Here is a 22,784-nt window from a genome sequence, read left to right on the forward strand (position 1 = left end):
TATCTATAAGAATTGAGGTTATGTGCAGTCTGCCAATCCGCACTAGGCTTAATTCCTTCTAGTAGTATAGTAACTTATATATTTTTCCTTAATATACAATCTTATGTGATTTTATTTTATCAAAATAAAAAAGGAAAAAACCTACCAACAATCGCGCACGATGTATGTATGTAATTGTAACAATCTTTTTTTAGCAGAAAAACGCAACTTCACAGCGTTATACACGAAATAAAAATACAACAAAATGTCCTTTTCTGTCTGTATGTATGTTATCGATTTTCTCAAAATCTGCTGAACGGATTTTTACGAAATTTGGTATGGAGATAGTTTAGGACACTGGAAAGGTTATAGGCTTTTTATCTAGACTTTTTATCCCAGGAAAATATATAGCGGGACTTTTACCCCGGAAAACGCCTCCACGCATGCTAAGCCGCGAGCAAAATCTAGTGATATATAAAGAGTACTCACGTGCATCCCATTCAAATCTGTATAGAAAACGTCTCCATTCTTGACTCCTGTAGAGAACCGCATGGCCAGCTCTAGGTCGTCAACTTGCGGGTCGATCAAGAGCGTGTTACTGATCTCCACTTCGGTTTGCGGCAGTGATGGATTATTGTACACTGATATCTGTAATAAAACGCTATATGTATTGGGATTTGCAGTGGTTGCTGGGTCGTTTTAATGCTTTTTTTTTGCTTTGAATGCCGAAACGAGCTTGACCTTCGCCTGATGGTAAGCGATACGACCGCCCATAAATAGTATAAACATTATCCAAGACGTTGAATTCCAAAGTATTAATGATTTCTTGTTTATTGAAATCCTATTTAAAACGGATTTTATCGCGGTTTTATATTATTTTCTCCCGACGTTTCGAAGACTTTGTAGCCTTCATGGTCCCCCATGGTCCCCCCCCGTGACCATGAAGGCTGCAAAGTCTTCGAAACGTCGGGAGAAAATAATAATATAAAAAACCGCGATAAAATCCGTTTAAATAGTTTTTAGTTTTTATTCCAAAGTATTGTTTGGTATTCCATTACGCTCGCCATTCTGAGACATGAGATGTTAAGTCTTATCTCCAGTAGTTACACTGGCTACAATATCCTTCAAACCGGAACACAACAGTGACTACACACTGCTGCTTGGCGGCTGATATTGACATTACGGTGGTACCTACCCAGGCGGACTCACATATATGAGATAACTTACCACCAGTGCTCTTATGTAAGCCTGTTTCGCTTTAGGAAGCCTCTTGAGTAGATTATTAAGTATTTTTAATATTTTTGGCAAAACTAAGGACAGCGAATACCGTATGCGCATCAAAAATACATCAAACTAATGTTTTTCATGTATACCAAATATCAATTTTAATCTATAGTCCTGAAGTCGAAAATGCAACTAACCGCCAGTATCTGAGTATATTTGAGGGTATCTATCTAAGCGCCAGCTGCTGTCCGTTAAGCGCGGTGTATTGTGATACCTTCCGTGACCAGCATCTCAGAGAACGGGTCCAGTATAAACCATGTACTAACGGAATTTAAGTCTTAACCGGCAGTTCTATAGTTCAAAATCCATCAACTAACCGCCAGCACGATCTCGGCGGCGCGCGGCCCGGTGAGCGCGGTGTACAGCGTGGACTTGTAGATTCCCTCCGTGACCACCATCTCCGGGAACGCATCGGGTTTGAACTCCGTCGCGGGACCCGACGGGATGAACAAATACCCGCCGCTGTTGTTGTCTTTGCCTTTCTGTGTGTCGTATCTATAAAGAAAACAGATTTTTCAAAATTGTACAGTCATCTACATAAGTAGTTGAACAAATTCAAAAATTTCAAATCGCCTTTATACTTTTGAGTTTTTTTTTCTTCATAAATATAAAATAAAACGGATTTACTATACTTCACACACTGAAGAAAAACAATTCAGTTACACTTAACATGTATAGTTGATATGATTTTTTTAAAATTTGTTCAGCAAATTTTTAGGCTGATTGTACATTCACCAATGTATTTGTTTCTTCTACTTTTTATAAATAGATTAAATAGTCATTGTGCATTACAATATGCATTATATGCAGTTGCACAACATATTTACGGCTGTGGATATTAGTTATTTAAGTCAATCTCATTGAAATCAGCCAATTATATTTACTTTATTTAGAATGTTATTGGGACAGCAAAAAAATCGGAACTTATTAGATAAGCATTATTATAATTGCTTTTTAATGCTAATAGGCCTTAAAAATTGTAAATATATTCAATTGAAGAAAACTTACTGCACAAAGTCCATATGTACTGGCACAGTGGCGCCATCTGTTGACACGATCGCCTTAATCATTCCGTTCATGTTGGCCACCACCCTGGTGCTGTTGCTGGCCTGGAACGTGATGTCCTCCATCAGCCGCGCGGTCGGCTGCTCCACGGGGAACATCTTGGGCAAGTCCAGGGTCCAGTAGTCCGCGTTGTACACTCGTATGTGGGAGTAGGAGGTGTATCTGGTGTAAAATTTTAGTATAATTTTAAAATTAAACTTTTTTTTGGATTTTATCACGGTTTTAATGTTTTAGTTTTCTCTCGACGTTTGACTTTGCAGCCTTAGTGGTCACTTGGGGTTTACAATGACTTACGATGATGCAATTTCTTTATATTAACACGTCAGATGCAGTATACGCCATTGGCTTGGTTGTGAAACGAGTGCTACGAGCATGCAGCCTGTACGCTGTGTGGTAGAATTGTATTTTTATAATATTCAGCATAGCTTTTTACATTTTTTTAGTGTTAGCACTAAATAAAAAGTTTGTGTTTTGCTGTCATATTGTAGTGAGTTATTTTACACGCAAAGTTTATGCTCCTTGCAGAGGTAAATAATTGACCTACCGTGTACGTGTACCGTATCGTTTTTTTTTCACCTTATCCTATTTACCATGTGATATTGCGTAGTATCAAATATATCATAAAGGGGTGTTTTTAAAAGATTTGCTCTGGATATTCGAAAATACAGCATGTATGTCTGTACTGGTGAAGCGTGTTATTTGAACACACGTATGCACTCCCATCCTTGTCGACATACATAACGCGTATGTGCGCACTGACACGTGCGTACTGGCATTGTGTTGTATCAAACTCATCAAAATAACCACATATACAAACACACTGACTTGTTAATACTCATGACGTCTCTCAATGAAACAGTATACGTGGTGAGAGCCAGCGGTTCCACCGCGACGGGGAACGACAGCTGGTACTTGTTGGACGCGAGCCCGAGCCGCTTCTCGCCGGCGACCACGGGCGAGATCTGCGCCATGATGGGGTCGCCTTCCGGGTTGAACACCTGGGTCGATAATGAAGGTGAGGTATTCGAACATCGTAATATAAGGTACTAATTGACAATTGAAATGCAATCATATCTAAGCGACAAATGTACCGAAAATTAATTATATAAATATTTGAATCGCCATTTTTTTCTGCGTCATTTGATCTAGGTTTTGTAGGTGTAGGACAATTTTAATAACATTAGACTACATCTTTATAAATTAAAAAGTGTAATTGTTATGAATTTTCATATTAAAATCAAAACTTTAAGGTACTCTACTCAAAAATGTACTGATTGTCGCTTAGATATGATTGCCTTTCAAGCGTCGTCATGTAAATCAAAACATAATACAAAAGAAAGGTTAAATTGACATCACTTAATGATGAGCAGTTTATTCCAAAATTGTGCTTCTTTAGAATGTGGCATAAAAAACACGACAGAAGACGACTAAAGGAAGGGTCGTTTAATTGTGATTGTTTAGAGACCAAAGCGTGTCACGTACTAGTCTCTCGACACAATTAAAGACGGGGTTTTTGTCACATTCTAAGGGGGGAGGTAGTGATGATATTGTTTATGGACGATCGTGACATTCACCATTAGACAAACCGCGGCCCGTCATTCGGCTTAAAACAACTTCGTTGAATAATGTGAATGCAATATTTTGCAGTAGTAACGCTAAATTGAAAACGAATCATGCTCTAACTCACCTCCACATGAGGCGTGGATACAATCACAGTAAGAATCTCTTGCCGTTTGAACGGCAGCGCGTTGTACAGAACCAGCCGCCTCGACGGCGAGACTACGTCTAAAGCCATTGTGATCCTGGTGGGGATCTCATCGTGTTGCCGCCAGATGTCGTCCACGTTGAAATATATGTCCTCTTGGTTCTGGTCTTGTATTTGCGGCTGCTTGAGGAGGTAGTATGCTGCTTGCTGGATCGCTGATTGGCAGTACTTTATGGCGGCCAACAGTCTGTGAAGGAAATTAAATATATCTTGCTTTTGCTTTTAACCAACTTTAAAAAAAGGAGGAGGTTCTCAATTCAACTGTTTTTTTTATATATTTATTACCTCAGAACTTATGACTGGGTGAATCGATTTTAATCTAATTCTAGAAGATTATGCCAGCGTCGTAATTCTTTCAAAATATTTAGTAGAGAAAGAAAAAAGTTTTTTTATCCACACCATACCGGTCTATAGAACCATGTTCTACCTCATAGGTTAGGGTGGGTTAGATAGTGTAGTGCAGGGGCCTTATTCTCTATCCCGCACGTTATTTTAACAGTGCGTAACAAGCACCTAACACAACGCATCATGTTTAGGACTATAGAAATTTGGCTTACAGAATACCATTCCACGCACATTTCTCGAAGATAACATGACACGGCCGCGTTACGCGTTTACACTACCATACAAAATAAGGGCTCAGAGGTGCGTACTTGTTGGCGTAGTCGTCGACGACGTCGTCCCGGGCGGTGCCGGCGATGGCGTCGTGGTGCTGGAACAGCGCCAGCGCGCGCCGCGCCGCCTGCACGCGGTCGCGCAGCGTCAGCGCCAGCACGCGCGACACCGAGCCCGCCGCCTGCGCCTGCGCCGTCACCAGCTCCGCCGCCCTGACACACGCGGGACATCGGCTATTGACACAGCTTTATCAAACCTTTTATATGTGTTTTTTGTACTGCTTTGAATGACGAGACGAACGTGCCGTTCGTCTGATGGTAAGTGATACGACAGCCCATAAACAGTAGAAACATCATTCAACACCTTGAATTACAAAGTATTTTGGTATTCCACTGCGCTCGCCACTTGAGACGTGAAATGTTAAGTCTCATTATGTCCAGTAGTTGCACTGGCTACAGTGTCCTTCAAACCGGAACACAACAGCGACAATATAGAAATAGACATTGCGATTGCAGTACCTACCCAGGCGGACACTCATATATAAGATACCTACCACCAGTAAATGTGTATTAATAAAAGTCTACAAGCAAACTATTTCAAGATAACATCTTACTAACAAAATATATTTGAATTCCTCTATTCCGAAAGTATTTGCACTAAGTTCACATTAAATATACAGAAGCCCTTACCTTACATAGGCCAGCAACACTCTGTCCATGTTCTTATAGAACGGCCTCGATGTGAAATAACCGCTCCAGTAGTGCTGGTTCCTGTCTGCGTACGTGAAGAAATCGCCGGACAGCACCGGGAAGTTCGACAGCTTCATCTCAGCGTGGACGGCTTTGAAATAGTCTTGGAGGTTGCCGAATTGTACCTAAGATGAAATCATGGTCGAAAAAGTTAAATTTTTCTTCAGTTATAATTTGATATTCTCTTTATAATGTAAGTTTTTATGAGCATTTTAATTATTATTCTTATTTATTATCGAACCATTTACAATCAAAATGTATTTTAGGTAAAGCAATAACAATTGCAATTCATTCGTAGTCAAACAACTTGAGCACTCTGCTACATTCTGGGGAATTTATTTTTGTATTGCAATATTAATATTAAAAAAACTAAAGTGCACCCGTGTGGATTGTTGGCTATGATGAATCCCCACCTAGATGAATTTCGGCTACAACGACCAATCTCGGCAGAGATAAGAGATATTATAGTGCACAAGTGTGTGCGCAATACACAGGTGAATTCTCTGTTCCTTCACTCTCATAGTCCGGTGAGACAGCAATTCGACATGACCGGAGAGAGATCAGGCGCAGGACCAACAGCTTCACATAGTTTCCGTGGCACGTAGATATAAACCCCGTAACTTTTTTAACTCTAAGTTGCAACTGAGTAATTTTAAGATGGAAAAATCCAGTCACTATGTTTTTGGGCCGACCCAGGATTCAAGCCCGGGCTTTCAACATAGTCGTACTCGTACCGCGTATGCTATTGCATACAACATATAGGCTATTGCATAATACATTACAACGACGCCACCGAGACAATCGAATGCCGGCTATAATACTGGTGAGCATTGGCGTAGCTACCGCCATATCAGCCGTATCAGTGTTACGGGGCCCCTGAGCTTTGGGGCCCCTCTTGGCCCACTTTAGCGGCGTAAAGGTTGACGCCACTGTAGAGGAACATATGGTTGCGTTCCTCTATGGAAGGGGAAGATTTCCAGTCAGGCAGATGTTGCTTGTGACCGGCCGTGGCCTCTCCGACGGTTCCTATTCGGAGGTGGTATATATGCAGCGCGTCGCGCAAATTCAGCAATCGTAATCCAGAATCGTTTATCGCCATCTTGCGTGATTGCTATGCGATAAATCACTATAGTTGTGTCAATACCACATAGATCTTCTCGTAGTTCCGTTGGTGTTGACGAGATGGCGGTAAGTATACTAATTGTACCGCTACACCTACATTAAACTAAGCGGACGCCCAAAACTTCGCACTGCCCTGAAGAGCCCCCAATAAATTTAGATATAGGGCCCATCTATGGCAAGCTACGCTACTGCTAGTGACATTAATTTGTTTACATTTCTGTACTACTTCGCTAATAAATTTTCAATTCGATAATATTTCTTCCTCACCTCAGTATTCAACGCGTCGTTACTGTTTATGTAGTCTATGAGCATCTCGTAGTTCTTGTACTGGTGGTCCCACTCGTTGGCGCGGTCGTACCTGAAGTCGTCGCCGAGCGGGAACATCACCACGTTACTGCGGTATAGCTGCGCTTTCTTACGCCACTGGTCCAGAATTAACATGGCTCTGAAATAATTGCATTTTTAACAGGGATTTGAGGTGTGAATGACCTTCGTGGTCACGGGGGGGACTGAGGTGTTGGTCATGCGCAAAGTTAAAGTTACAATATCTACCTACATTTTATAATAAAAAAAACTTTTTAAATTTTTCGGTCCGATCTACGCAGAATGAGCTCACAGTGTCTCACAGCCTGTCTTTTAATATTTTCTATATCCATATTTTTTTATAATCGCATTCTTCATTAACTTTGAATTATAGGTTTATGTGAAATATCTTTTTTCTGCCGCTCAACTTTCTCTATTCTGTGGTCAATATAACAATGTTTCAATATCACTTACCTTTCTTCAACATTTTTCTCTGTGATTTTCCGCGGCGCTATGCCCCATGGGCAAGTTATTCCATTTCCTGGTAGCCTCTTAAAGTCAAACTGACAACAGATCTGAAAGAAAATATGAAATAATGACTGTTATATTAAAAGTCATTTTAATTTAGTTTGACCAATCGCTACAAAAAATAATATACTAATAAGTACACTCACTCACGCCTTTTATCCCCGTAGAGCAGAGACGCAAAAGGTGCACCCATTTTCCGCCGTGTATATTCGTGATAGGGGGCTAGGCTATCGTCATATCGAGCAACAATCCAGATTCTGCTGATACTGAGTAGTAAACCCACCTTGCACGACCCGGGAGTCGAACCCGAAACCGCAAATAAATAAAATAGAAAATAAACACTTCAAAACTATTTGAACTTGAAATATTGGTTTTTGTAATTCCTACCTTAGGGTCTGGTCCGCAAGAGTGAGGCACGTCGTACGAGTAGAAGGGCATCACGTGAGTGAACAAGTCAGTTTTACCGATACTGTCTGTAATATCAATTCATTATTTTAATTTAGTAATTTGCCTATTTCAATTGAATATGAAATTTCGAAAAGGGCACATGACCGAAAATGTAAAAACTTCAGGAAATGAATTTTTGTAAACTAGTGGCAAAAAAAAAATATTTTTGAGTTAAAATTTGGGTTCAATAAGCAATAAAAAATTACATAAGTTTTGTTGTTATTATATACACATCTATACTATTATATAAAGCTGAAGAGTTTGTTTGTTTGTTTGTTTGTTTGAACGCGCTAATCTCAGGAACTACTGGTCCAAACTGAAAAATTCTTTTTGCGTTGGATAGCCCTATGTTCGTGGAGTGCTATAGGCTATATATCATCACGCTATACCCAATAGGAGCGGAGCAGTAATGCCTAATCTCAGGAACTATCGGTCCGAACTGAAAAATTCTTTTTGCGTTGGATAGCCCTTTGTTCGTGGAGTGCTATAGGCTATATATCATCACGCTATACCCAATAGGAGCGGAGCAGTAATGGCTAATCTCAGGAACTACCGGTCCAAAATGAAACATTCTTTTTGCGTTGGATAGCCTTTTGTTCGTGGAGTGCTACAGGCTATATATCATCACGCTATACCCAATAGGAGCAGAGCAGTAATGGCTAATCTCAGGAACTACCGGTTCGAACTAAAAAAATCATTTTTGTATTGGATAGCCCTTTGTTCGTGAAGTGCTATAGGCTATATATCATCACGCTATGACCAATAGGAGCAGAGCAGTAACGGCTAATCTCACAAACTAGGAGATTGAACTGAATACTTCTATTTTTGTCGGATAGCCCATTGTTCCTTGATTGATATATGGTATATATATCATCACGCTATCCCCAATAGGAGCGGAGCAGTAATCGCTAATCTCAGGAACTACCGGTTCGAACTGAAAAAATATTTTTGTGTTGGATAGCCCTTTGTTCCTGGAGTGCTATAGATTATATATCGTCACGCTATGACCAATAGGAGCGGAGCAGTAATGAAACATGATGCAAAAACGCGGACAATTTATTAGTTTTGAGAGCTTCTGTTGCGTGCGCTGCGTAAACGGTTAAAGTTATGCAACAATAATGTATGACGGGATTGTTCCTCTTAAAAGTTCTACAAAATATATCATAAAAACAAAAGTCCCCCGCTGCATCGGTCTGCCCGAACGTGTTAAACTCAAAAACTACCCAACGTATTAAGATAAAATTTGGTATGGAGACAGTTTGATACCCTGGGAAGAACATAGGCTCCCGGGAAAATATATAGCGTGACTTTTATAACGGAAAACTTTAGCCCGAAAAACTTTATAACGCGGGCGGAGCCGCGGGCAAAAGCTAGTTTCTCTATATAGATCTAGATATTATATTCAAGAGATGTGCCCTTTTTTAAATTACATAATATTCAATTGATTATAATTTCAAATGCTTGTGATAAATGATTCATGGGTGGTAATGTACTAAGGGTGTAGGGTATTAAGATAACATATTTAATTTTTCGACGGATAAAAGGCTAATTGACTAAGCGACATTGTTTTGCGACACTAAGTTTCGTACATAATATTTTATATCAGTTCTTTTTTCTATGTTTTTTAAACTATATAATTTTTTTTCGACAAAGCATGTCGCTATCTCAATTAGCCTTTCAACCCTCGACTAATATATTTAATATTTCGAAGGTTGAAAGCCTTATTGACTAAGCGACATTGTTTTGCAACATCAAGTTTAGTACATATTTAAAATCAGTTCTTTTTTCTATGTTTTTAAGCTATATAAATTTTTTCGAAAAAATAATGTCGCTTAACTCAATTAGCCTTTCAACCCTCGACAAACATATTTAATATTTCGACGGATAAAAGGCTTATTGACTAAGCGACACTAAGTTTCGTACATAATATTTTATATCAGTTCTTTTTTATGTTTTTTAAGCTATATAAATTTTTCGAAAAAATAATGTCGCTTAACTCAATTAGCCTTTCAACCCTCGACAAACATATTTAATATTTCGACGGATAAAAGGCTAATTGACTAAGCGACATTGTTTTGCGACACTAAGTTTCGTACATAATATTTTATATCAGTTCTTTTTCTATGTTTTTAAACTATATAATTTTTCGATAAAGCATGTCGCTTATCTCAATTAGCCTTTCAACCCTCGACTTATATATTTAATATTTCGAAGGTTGAAAGCCTAATTGACTAAGCGACATTATTTTGCAACATCAAGTTTAGTACATACTATTGAAAATCAGTTCTTTTTTATATGTTTTTAAGCTATATAAAGGACATTGTTCTGTGCCCATACATAATTCGCCCTGGAACCAACAGCAATGGAAAAATGTTTGTAATATTTAGAATAATTAATAAATTCTCATGACTTATTATTTATAAAACGGACAAGCTGGGATATCGCATTAATCCAAAAAAACGATGAGATTTTGAGGTTATATTTGATAGTAAACATTGAAAGCTTTTCAATGTTCAAGGTAGATTTATAGTCCTATCATTTACGCTTTTTATTGATATAAGTACCTATCTAATATATATAAGCCCTAAAGATTCAACACTATGTAGGTATCTGATTATTTTTTACTTAAATCAGGCTATTTTAAGACTTGATTCATATATTTTTTTATAAGTAAAAAGGTACCCAATTATGTAGTTATACTGAGTATTTACATGCTCTAAGAGTACCCTTCAGATTTTATGTATTTTCTATATATACGTACGTATTCCCCGAAGAGATAGACAGAGGCGCACTGTTGAGCATTCATGCTTCATCAGAAGCATGGCATATTTTACACACTTTGGGTAGACTATTAGGGCATGTAGGATTAAATTAAACAAATAAAAAAATATATTTAGTTCATATTATTTATTTCCTCATCACCTACTATGTTTTATAAAATATTATCTGAGTATTGTGCAGGAGGGTTGTTGTTATGGTATTATTTATCAATTCAGTTTTGCCAATCACAATCACCGAGTCCGGAGTTCCAACATTATATTACAGAGCACGCAGCTTCTACTAACATTGTTACAGCTGAAGTATGTATAGGCTCTTGGGCCGTGGTCCAATATGCTGTACATATAAGATCAAGGGCCACAACCTGAAAAAAAAAACAAACAAACACATTATGCTCAAATTAGAATGGCAATATATTAATATTGGGTCACACGGAAAGTAGATTTACGTATTCAAATCTTCCAGCTGAATTAAATGTAAGAAACCTTCAAGCATATGACACACATTTTTAATCAACAATATACTTGCTAGTTTGCTCTTAAGTTGCCACAGCCACATGCTAAAGTGTGTAGTAGGTAGTATACAGACTCTGTTCGCTGTCTCCACGCAGTTACCAAGAACAGGAACTGAGGAGCGAACTAGAAGTTTGGCGGCAGTTAAACTTGTACGATTAAAGAAAAATGTGCTTACCAAACCAGGCGCTATCCATTGTTGTATACAATGGCGAATCTGCTCGTTCTCCAACACCATGGATCCGCCAGCAGAGCCACAATTAATGCAAAAAGCAATTTCCATTTCGTATCTGTTATCAATACCAGATAAATTGTTACATCAGTTCACAAAGTCCAGAAATCACAGCCAGTGAATGTCGATATCGTAATCAATCGCACAGATTCTTTATAATACCGAATCGTCAATGATATAGTGAGAGTCAGAGATTTATAATATATTATATGGAAAGTGATAGTCTAGTTTATTTGTCTCTGATGAGTGAAGTATGAGTGACATTAAATTGAATTGAAAAATGAAGTAAGAATTAGGGATACTTCTCGACTAGATTCTGGATCGATTATATCGATAATTTATACAAAAATCGATTTTATTCAACATAGGATTATTTTTATTTGTAAAAATATTTAGCGGGACCCTTATCCCGGAAAATCTTTCACACGGGCGGATCCGATAGTAATTTAATATGGAGAGAGTTTGAGGCCCCGGATGGAGGGAGAGAGAAGAACGCTACTTTTATATGTGTAATTCATAAATATTTTGTACGACAGAAAAATAAATGTTCGCATAATATATTATGCTCTGCTATCTGTACGAAGCCAGGGCGGGTCGCTAATATAGAATCTAAATAAACAAAGTAAATCAATATGAATGAAAAACTAAAAAAAAAACTTTTTTCATAGACGACTTGATCTATAATCAATTCAGTCCTAAAACTAACTACTTATTTATTTGAGACGCATCCACTGCTCGCTTAAATATTATTATAATAATTAAAGAACATATCGCCTCACAAATCGAATATATTACAATGTTTCAATAATTAATTATCGGTAATTAGATTTATCGTTTTGTCAAACCGGTACATCTCTATACACAATTAGTTGTAAATAGTGTTGCCCAAATTCAGTCTTGGTCTTGCAGTCTTGGTCTTGTTCTTGCGTTTTTGCAAGACCAAGACCAAGAACAAGACCGCGTATTTTTAGCAAGACCAAGACCAAGACTGACCGTGCAAGACTTGAGCAAGAACAAGACATAGCCTGCAAGACTCTTGCGTCTTGCAGCTAGGACTTAGCGCTATTTCACTGAGTAGTTAGGTGTAACAGTTCGGTGTATAGGTAGGTACGCTTAGGAATTCTATGAGACGCAAAAACTGTATCAAAGAATATGAAAAACTGGACCTATGCGCATTACGACTAATACCATAAACATAGCGAATAAAAAATATCTATTAAAATCAAACTGAGTGCATGCATAGCTATGTTTTAACCATCGGCACTTTGATAATGCGGCATCAAAGGTTTTGTACTTACTTCTCAAAGAAATTTGCCGCTTTTCGGAAGTACATGGTTATGATACACGCGCCGGCGGCTTCTTTTGAAATCTAAAACAATCGTTGCCGCCACGCCGAAATCATAACATTTGACACTATTTGATTGCCGCCATAGAGCGTAGGTATACTCATGCAAAATAATTTCGAATTTTAAGAGTACCTACAGGTGTTCCAAAGAATAAATAAGTTTCAGAGTGCTTACAATGAAAATGAATACATTATACTGATCACGCAAGTAGTATTATGATTGGGATAAAATGGTAAGGATAACCCGACTAGAAATTTAAAAGTGCGACCAATGGGGCCCCTCTTGGGCTTCCCTCTTGGGGCCCACTTTGGGATGTCACGCAAAGCCCTCTTGGGCCCCCATTGGGAAATCCCAAATGGGCCCCAATTGGGAAATCCCCATCAGATCCCAATCTAAATTTATAAAAAATCTAAAATTTCAAAAAATCAAAAATAATTTTGAATTACGGACTCTGATGGTACTATAACTTTATATTTCGATTAGAAAGTGAACTATTGGTTGAATGCATCCTTGTCGTCAGTTGGGCTCGAACTCGGGTCCTCTTGATCATCAGTCGTTCACGTTACCACTGGTCCAAGCGGGAATATTACATTCGTCGCTTTATTTGATGTACATCGAATCAACTAGATGATATTACTAATATTGCGGTTAAATGTTTAATATTTGTTTCTGTTTTTTCGTTTATCTTAGTTAGATTTATTCAAGCGGAACTATTAGCAATAATTTACTATTTCAACGTTGGGATTTCCCACTTAAATCCCACTCAAGCCCCAATTAGGAAATGTTAACAATAATTTTTCATTTTTACTTTGGGATTTCCCACTTTGGCCCCACTCGGGTCCCAATTGGGAAATATTAATAATAATTTTTCATTTTTACTTTGGGATACAATGATAAATCGTAAAACTCTTTTATTAAATTTCTTATAAGTTGAGTTTTTTTACATGTTTTAGCAAATGTAAGCTTATAAATCATAAATGTTTATTAAGAATCAGTTACTTCCATGGAAAACGACATATAGGTCAGTTGATTTTACGAATTTCTTATCAAATCTTCAGTTATTTATTAATCTGCTTGATCTTTACTATGGCTATGTTAATTCAAGCTCACAATGTTCCAATTCTAATACGTTTTTCTAAGATTTAAAGTAAACTTTAATAAATAGTAATAGACTAATAGGTAATTGCAAGACTTGCAAGACTCTTGCTGCAAGACCAAGACCAAGACCAAGACTGGGAGCGCAAGACCAAGACCAAGACCAAGATCAGGTGTATTGGCGCAAGACCAAGACCAAGACTGGCTAAGTCTCGTCTTGTTCTTGCATTTGGGCAACACTAGTTGTAAACATGTCGGCGACTTTGACTTTAAGTTGTTACAATACTTTTATATATTCATTTTGGATGTAGCAGCTTGTCCGTTTTATACACATATTTGCAAATAATATAAAAAAATACATAAATAACTATGGTGCAAGTGACACCTTTGTTGGTTCTGGGGCCGTTTTCGACAATGTCCTTTTTTCGAAAAAATAATGTCGCTTAACTCAATTAGCCTTTCAACCCTCGACAAACATATTTAATATTTCGACGGATAAAAGGCTTATTGACTAAGCGACACTAAGTTTCGTACATAATATTTTATATCAGTTCTTTTTTCTATGTTTTTTAAACTATATAATTTTTTTCGAAAAAAGCATGTCGCTTATCTCAATTAGCCTTTCAACCCTCAACTAATATATTTAATATTTCGAAGGTTGAAAGCCTAATTGACTAAGCGACATTGTTTTGCAACATCAAGTTTAGTACATACTATTGAAAATCAGTTCTTTTTTATATGTTTTTAAGCTATATAAATTTTTTCGAAAAAATAATGTCGCTTAACTCAATTAGCCTTTCAACCCTCGACAAACATATTTAATATTTCGACGGATAAAAGGCTAATTGACTAAGCGACATTGTTTTGCGACACTAAGTTTCGTACATAATATTTTATATCAGTTCTTTTTTCTATGTTTTTTAAACTATATAATTTTTTTCGAAAAAAGCATGTCGCTTATCTCAATTAGCCTTTCAACCCTCAACTAATATATTTAATATTTCGAAGGTTGAAAGCCTAATTGACTAAGCGACATTATTTTGCAACATCAAGTTTAGTACATACTATTGAAAATCAGTTCTTTTTATATGTTTTTTAAGCTATATAAATTTTTTTCGAAAAAATAATGTCGCTTAACTCAATTAGCCTTTCAACCCTCGACAAACATATTTAATATTTCGAAGGTTGAAAGGCTAATGGACTAAGCGACATTGTTTTGCGACACTAAGTTTCATACATAATATTTTAAATCAGTTCTTTTTTCTATGTTTTTAAGCTATATACATTTTTTCGAATAAAATGTCGCTTTAGTCAATTAGCCTTTCAACCCTCGACTAACATATTTAATATTTCGAAGGTTGAAAAGCTAATTGACTAAGCGACATTGTTTTGCAACACTAAGTTTCGTACATATTTAAAATCAGTTCTTTTTTCTATGTTTTTAAGCTATATACATTTTTTCGAAAAAATGTCGCTTAACTCAATTAGCCTTTCAACCCTCGACTAACATATTAAATATTCCGAAGGTTGAAAGGCTAATTGACTAAGCGACATTGTTTTGCAACACTAAGTTTAGTACATACTATTGAAAATCAGTTCTTTTTTATATGTTTTTAAGGTATATAAATTTTTTCGAAAAAATAATTTCGCTTAACTCAATTAGCCTTTCAACCCTCGACTAACATATTAAATATTTCGAAGGTTGAAAGGCTAATTGACTAAGCGACATTGTTTTGCGACACTAAGTTTCATACATAATATTTAAATCAGTTCTTTTTTCTATATTCTTTAAACTATATATTTTTTTTCGAAAAAAGCATGTCGCTTATCTCAATTAGCCTTTCAACTGACAATTTATGCAATAAAAATATGAATAACATACCCCACACCTGCCTCCACCTAAACTCCAGCTGCCTGTTCAAACCCAACTCTTTCTTCACACGGTAATGTACTCTCTGGATTATCGAGTTCTCCATGCCCGCCAACTTAAGTATGTACGGTTGCGCGCTAGAATATCCGAAAGGGTCTATTGACCAGGCGTTTTTCGGTATATAACCCAGATTTTCTAAAAGCCACTGATGTCCAGTAGTTAACTGCTGGATTATTCCCAGCCAGTGCGAGTTCGCTTCGTCGTTCATAACCCATCCACCAGTTACAATCTCTAATTTATCCGAGTTTAACAAGCTGAAAAAAAATTGTCCGGCTTGAAGGACCAAAAATTTGGTAACATGGTAATGGAAACGAGCAACAGTTGATAAAGTTGTGATAGTCAAAATTAAAAACATACAGATAAAAAGGATATGTACGTGCAGTATTACTGTTCTTAAGCCATTAAACTACTAACTGCATATGATAATATTTAAAACTGATATTATTTAATATATAGTCACAGAAGCAAATATTTACTTCGCAAACGCTTGCTTGTCCTTTTCCGTTGCATCACTGTTCCACCAGAGCGACAAGTAACTGATCTCTGCCCATATAAACTTCCTGCCGACGCCTTCGCTCATTTTTTCCACCATGTTTGTGAAAATTGCCTTTGTTTGTGTTTTGTAGTAGTTTTCGAATGTCTTTATCCATCCTGGAATGTCAATTGTTAGTGAATTACGTGAGCATTTGCAACACCGTAGGCATTACACGCATAGGTAAAAAACCAAACTTCTGAAATGATTTTGAAAAAAAATCTATGTAACCAATCTGGATGTAAATTCTTTCTAATAAAAAAAGAGTTTTCGAAATCGGTTTTGAAAATAACTAATCGTGTTCTGAGGTAAACAATATATAAACAATACACGTCGAATTGATAACCTCCTCCTTTTTTTGAAGTCGGTTAAAAGACCATTAATTTATAGCCTTTAAACTTATTATACTCATGTATAATAACTTTTAAGATCTTCCATAACAATAAGTAATTATTTATTCATCTAGGACATTAACTGTATCCAGGTTTTGTTTATAGCGATATATCTTAAGTGCCAACAATATCGCGAATTTTGTATCTAATGACGTTTATCATAGAAATACATAAATAAAAATCTAAATAACATTTCTCTATTATGTTTTATAAACACTACAGCGCAGCAGGCGTAACATTTGCATATTTTGCTCTTGACAGCATATATTGTGCATCCGCCCAGACAGTGACCACCATACACAAGGTGTTAAAACCCCTCATAGTGGCCCACGTAAGTGTGTCGTGTTCCGGGATCAGCCTGTGTATATCCGGTTCCAACAGGCCGGCATAATTGTGTCGACTGACGAGGCCTAATTATCTATCGTCAGTCGACATTCTATTGGACCCACTTCACTCACCATCAGGTGCAGTCACTTTGCCGAGTCGGTCTTTAGACTGAAGCAAGAGTTTAAGTGCCAGAAAGTTATAAGACAAAGTACCAAATCCTGGCTTATAATTTAAATAATGGTTATCATTAGGTCACAGGAACATGGTGGATATGGGCTACTGACAGGTCCATCTGAAATTCTTTAGGGAAGCCTATGTTCAGCAGTAGATTGCATGCTGATGATGATGTATCATTAATGGAAATGCCATCAACCTGCTTATTATGATAACTATCGAGTTCTCTTATCTTACCTGGATCGTTGTGTGAGTGTGGCACAATGAAAACCTTCAATTTATTCTTTTGATTCCACTGATCCTCTTTGTATTCTATATTCCAGCCTTGCTTCCACACACCGCCATCTTTGTCGTCGAACATTATGCGTTCGTACATTGATAGCATCTGAGAGACAAAGTTATAATAAAATTTTAAAGCTTCAAAAGTGGTTAAATGACAATTTTTTAAAATGTTTTAAAGAACTTAAAATAGGATAATTAGATATTATTTCTTTTGGTATTTTTGTGTACAATGCATGCCAAAGTTTTTTTTTTGGTTTTTTCTCATATGTAAAGGCCAAACAACTCTGTCTCAGTGCACACTAATTACTGTATTTTGATGATAATTTTAATTCACAAAATATGCCGTTAATGTTTTTGTTTGTGGGAACCTTTTACATTTTAATACATTCCTATTACGAATTACTCAGAAAAAAAACGGATATGACGAATGACATGTTTTTTGTTCATATACACACGGATTTAAACCTAATTCCTGTTATCAGATAAGTTTCTCAATTACTTCATTTGAAAATGTTATTATATCTTTGATTGTTATTAATTTGATAATATGGGAAGCAGATAATCAGTATGTATAGAGAATTTCAATTCACTGGTCTTTAATAAGCATCTATTATCATGGTAATCTTTTGATGATACTACACTATCAGATAGTGCCTGTAGAGATATAAACTTTCTTGGGATTGTCTAAATGATCATGCTCGTAATTATACTACATTAAAAGCATAATTACAAACCTACAATATTTTATGAACACCTAGTGCTAATTTCATCTGTATTAAGTGTTGTTTAGTTTATATTACTATGCAGATCCTGTCCTAGGTGCATAATGAATTTTAAACAACAAATCCTGCTTTATTATACTATATGTATCTCTAAATTGTTTAGTTGACTACGAGACATTATATGCTTCAGTATCGGTAATTCTACATACAAAACACCGATCAACGCTTAAATAGAACACCCTGGGCTTGTCACTATGCTTTTTGGGTGCCGGTAGATTTGTCATGTTAATCAAAAGATATAAAAATATTGCTTGTATGAAAGGTGTTGATTATGCTACAATACCTGAACATCAGTTTTTGGTGCAACATGTTTTTGTACAGGACAAGTTGATGTATTAAGCTTTATATGCATCCTCGGTGGTTCGTCACCAACTGCTTTAAATTCCCTCAACTTTGTCTCCTTAGGGTATTCCTTAGGCCGTTTCTGCGGTGGATGGTAATCTTGGGATTGCTCAACAATCTGATTCATTGCAGATTTGATCTCTCCGACAACTGCATGGTGTTGGTTCAACTCATTCTCAATGTGGCGTAACTTTGATTCAAATGAAGACCATTTACTCTGCAAATGAATGAGACTAGACTTAGTTAGATACAGTACAGTGGGTGCTTGTAGCTTCAGCTGTGTAAAAGAATTTTATGAGTTAAAGTCCTGCTATATATTTTCCTGAGATATGAAGTAGTCTATGTCCTTCCAGTCTCACACTATCTCCGTATCAAATTAATCTAAATTCATTAAGAAGTTTTTGAGTTTATCGCATTCAGAGAGGCAGACAGATGCAGCAGGACATTTTGTGTTATGATGTAATTTTTAGAACTTTTAATTTAAAAGCAACAGATCAGACAGGCAGAATTCCGCTATATATTAACGATCTGAAACTTTTGTACTGTTTACGCAGCAAACGCAATGGCAAATCTCAAAAGGAATAAATTTTCCCAGTCTTGTAATATTTTTCCTTAATGCTCCACCAATATTGATCATAATGTGATGTTGTAGCCTACAGCCTATCTCGATACATGGGCTATCAAAAAAGCTTTTTTTTCCATTCGAAACCAGTAGATCCTGAATTTTGTGCATTCAAAAAAATTAAGCACACTCTTCAGCTTTAAATTATAGATTTTAGGCTATGTATCTACTGTGAAAATTTTGTAAGATAAATAATGGAAATGACCATTATAAAGCACATTGGTTTAAATAAAAAATAAAAAATATTTCATAGTTTAGATATAAATAAATGATTGTGGTCATTATTTTTTCAATCATTGAATTTATTTAGAGTATAAGATATCAAATCATATACATACCTCATCAATTTCCACGGCCGGTTTTATACTAGGCAATTTGAAACTTAAGTCCGTGACCACGTATAAAATAAAAATAAATGCTATGATACACGTCGTCCAAAAAAATGCAGACAGTCGTCGTATCCTCATTTTGAAGTCTAAATAAACAGTTTAGCAATGTATTAAATTGTATATTATAATTATTCACTGCCAGAGCTATCTATAATCAACGGGCCATGTCTATAAACTCAATTAACAAGCGCAAACGGTAAAATAAATTTTCGATAGCTTATCAGCCGAAATGATTCTATGATCATTGACATATTATGTAGAGTAAATAATATACTATATATTTATGTCTATGTTTATGACAGCTTGGGCGCATAGACATAGAGTAAATAATTACTACGTAAGCAATATTGTTTCAAGAAAATATTGACTACAAAATATCTGAGACAAAATGAAGCAACATATTAACTCTGATATTAACCTGATCTATTCTCCTCACTGGGGAATGCAACATCCAAAGTTTAGTTTGATTTTATAAAACAAAAGATAATGGTACGAGGGCGATTGAACACCGACCATAGAGTAAGTAATGTACTACAACTGTACGTAAAAATACGATTGCTCTAATGCCGGCGCCACACATAGCGAAAATATTTGAACACTTGTTTGAACTCATGTGTGGCACGGGTATTTGCGTATTTGTGCAAAGTTTGTTTAAAAGTTTGCGTATTTGCCATTCAGTGTCGGTTTTTCGACCACAAATCAAAGCGTTCAAAGTTATCGAATTGCTTGAACTCCTTCCTGCAGAACAGATTATATGAAAACCTAAAAGTAAAACTGTGTTCAAATGTGTGGCAAAAGTCATTGTTCAAATATTTGTGTGATTTAGATTTACAGTAAGGCAATAATTGTCAAGGGTATAATTGATTTTAAGAAAATATACTGTGGCATCCAAATCTGAGGAATCAGTAGGTTTGCAAAAGCTTCTAACTAGCAAGTGTGTAGATCTGTTGTACATGCTCATAATATTATGTCTATGGACAAGATTTATTTAAAGGGCGTTAGAGAAATAAGTTAATTCTTTAAGATAAATAGAGTTCACTGCAAACGGAATAAAGTTCAGTGTGTATGCGTGTTACACGCGTGTCTTATGCCTAGTTTAGACTAGTTAGTTATTGCAGCAATATGCCGATTGCGAAAAATCCAGACGCGTTTACACTAATAATAATAATTATTAATATATCAATAACCGTGGCAAGCCGCCGGTGAGTGGCGACACTGCGTTCCCTGATTCCGTGGGGCTAAATGAGACCCGCTGACCCTTGGCTTGCCTTAACTGGCCGGTTAGGGGTGGAAGTCGCAAGAGCTAAGAACCTCAGCTCCAGGGTGGAAGTGCTCAATCTGCGTAATAGCGAGGAAACCCGCTCCGGGACGCGACAGCGACCCGCGTTGGTGAAATCGGTGCACACCTCTCGACACCTTTAAGCCACCCACACCGGTGTTGCCTCCTTGGCTTACGCCACTTATGGGATGCCCATCTAGTGGGGGCAAGTCGCCCTCTGCCTTGAATACATAAGATTGAGACATTTTACTTGGCAGGCGTCCCGTTGTCTCAATCAATAGCCCAGCAACCAGTCCAGCTAGATCCCATCCATAGACCCAGTATAATTCCTATCTTTTTCTGCATTAGTCCCTGCACCTTGCAAGCGCTGTCTTTGGCTGTATTTCCTCCATAAGTACAGACAGAGAGAGTACTCGCAAGGTGTATAAACCCCAACTAGAGTAATGTATCTTAAAGGGGCCTCTTCCTGTTGGATCCATGTCCCCACGCAAGCCTTCAAAAGGACCGGCCTTTATACCATGATTTCCCGCAGGAAAGATACAACATAATAATAATAATAATATCAGCCCCGTATTATATACTGTCCCACTGTTGAGCACGGCCCTCCTCTACTACTGAGAGGGATTAAGCCTTAGTCCATCACGCTGGCCTAGTGCGGATTAGTAAACTTCACACACCCTCGAAAATTCCTATAGAGAAATTCTCAGGTATGCAGGTTACCTCACGATGTTTTCCTTCACCGTTAAAGCAAGGGATAATTCACAAAGAAAACACATAATTTTTTAGAAAAGTCAGAGGTGTGTGCCCTTGGCATTTGAACCTGCGGACATTCGTCTCGGCAGTCCGTTCCATAACCAACTAAGCTATCGCCGCTTTACACTAACGGCAATATTTTTTACGAATGAATGATGAGAATTGAATGACGAGACGAGTTTGCTATTCACCTGATGGTAAGCGATACGACCGCCTATAACCCGTAGAAATACTATCCAATACCATGAATAACAAGGCATTGTTTGATATTCCACTGCGGTCGCCATCCTATGACTTGAGATATTAAGTCTTATTATGTCCAGTAATTACACTAAATACAATGTTCTTCAAAACCACAACAGTAACTACTCACTGTTGCTTGGTGGCAGGAAAAGGCATTGCGGTGGTACCTACCTAGGCAGACTCTCATATATGAGAGACTTGACCACCAGTAACATATGAGAGATAAAACACGTAAATATTTCAATAGTTTTATATACATTCGAACCGCCACATGTCCTGCAAGCTTCGAAATTTCCGTAGCATTCAAAGAGAATACAAATACTTGGTAGCATTGTAATGTTCTTTGCTTCGAAATTGTCATTGTCATTGTTTTGAGGTTCGCGCATATTATAAATCTATCACATAACCGGTTTCCATCCCCATCCTCTTTTACACATTAAAACATGTGGCGAAATAAGGTAGAATAACTAGAAAACAAAATAGTGCTGTATTATATTTTTAGATGATAATCTTCGGATGTTCGTTTTTTGTTAAATCCGTATGTGTATCCGAATAACTGCGTCTTGTTATCGATTTTTCCGACAAACGTCAATTTACGTCAAATTGTTTGTGTGTGAAAGATGGCGTCGAAGGAATCTCTGGATGTGAGTATTATTTTTAATTTGTTTTCACGAAATACGTTCTCATTTCTTTCCTTTTGAGTTCATTTTATGTAGTAGATGTTATTTCTTTATTTTGCATTGGCATTTGCAGTCTAGTATTGCGAGTAGTACTTGTAATTTTTCCAGAGAAGGCCACGCCCCTGCAGTCGGTTTTTAAAACTATTATTTTTCAACGTTTTCCTGAGAAATTTAACTTATACAAATTAATTATGCATTAAAGATTCAACTTATTTCATATCTAAGTCATTTATTGGT

At 36.8% G+C, this 22,784-nt stretch overlaps 2 protein-coding genes across 7 annotated transcripts in view; one reads left to right on the forward strand and one right to left on the reverse strand.

The window, feature by feature from the left end:
• Window positions 1–468: 468 nt before the first annotated feature.
• Window positions 469–19,869, reverse strand: LOC119189147 (alpha-mannosidase 2-like; the record flags this gene model as incomplete). The annotated part of the gene is given in 15 exon segments (XM_037438102.1): window positions 469–627; window positions 1,581–1,758; window positions 2,272–2,490; window positions 3,154–3,326; window positions 4,016–4,280; window positions 4,747–4,920; window positions 5,398–5,582; window positions 6,847–7,024; window positions 7,357–7,457; window positions 7,798–7,883; window positions 15,703–16,004; window positions 16,227–16,401; window positions 17,413–17,560; window positions 18,523–18,798; window positions 19,542–19,869. Coding segments are annotated over 15 exon segments (2,748 nt in total), but the record flags the coding sequence as incomplete, so codon positions are not given.
• Window positions 19,870–22,266: 2,397 nt separating this feature from the next.
• LOC115449115 (sodium/potassium-transporting ATPase subunit alpha) overlaps window positions 22,267–22,784 on the forward strand; it is a 73,831-nt gene continuing 73,313 nt past the window's right edge. For 3 of the 6 annotated variants that reach the window (XM_030176828.2, XM_030176826.2, XM_030176827.2), the window contains exon 1: window positions 22,267–22,511. In XM_030176828.2, the coding sequence (XP_030032688.1) occupies window positions 22,488–22,511 (24 nt within the window). In that variant the 5' untranslated portion in view covers window positions 22,267–22,487. The remainder of the gene's footprint in view (window positions 22,512–22,784) is intronic. The other 3 variants (XM_037438104.1, XM_037438108.1, XM_037438106.1) reach the window with 3 other exon arrangements.

The sequence above is a fragment of the Manduca sexta genome, chromosome 13 (assembly GCF_014839805.1).
Source record: "Manduca sexta isolate Smith_Timp_Sample1 chromosome 13, JHU_Msex_v1.0, whole genome shotgun sequence".
NCBI lineage: Eukaryota > Metazoa > Arthropoda > Insecta > Lepidoptera > Sphingidae > Manduca > Manduca sexta.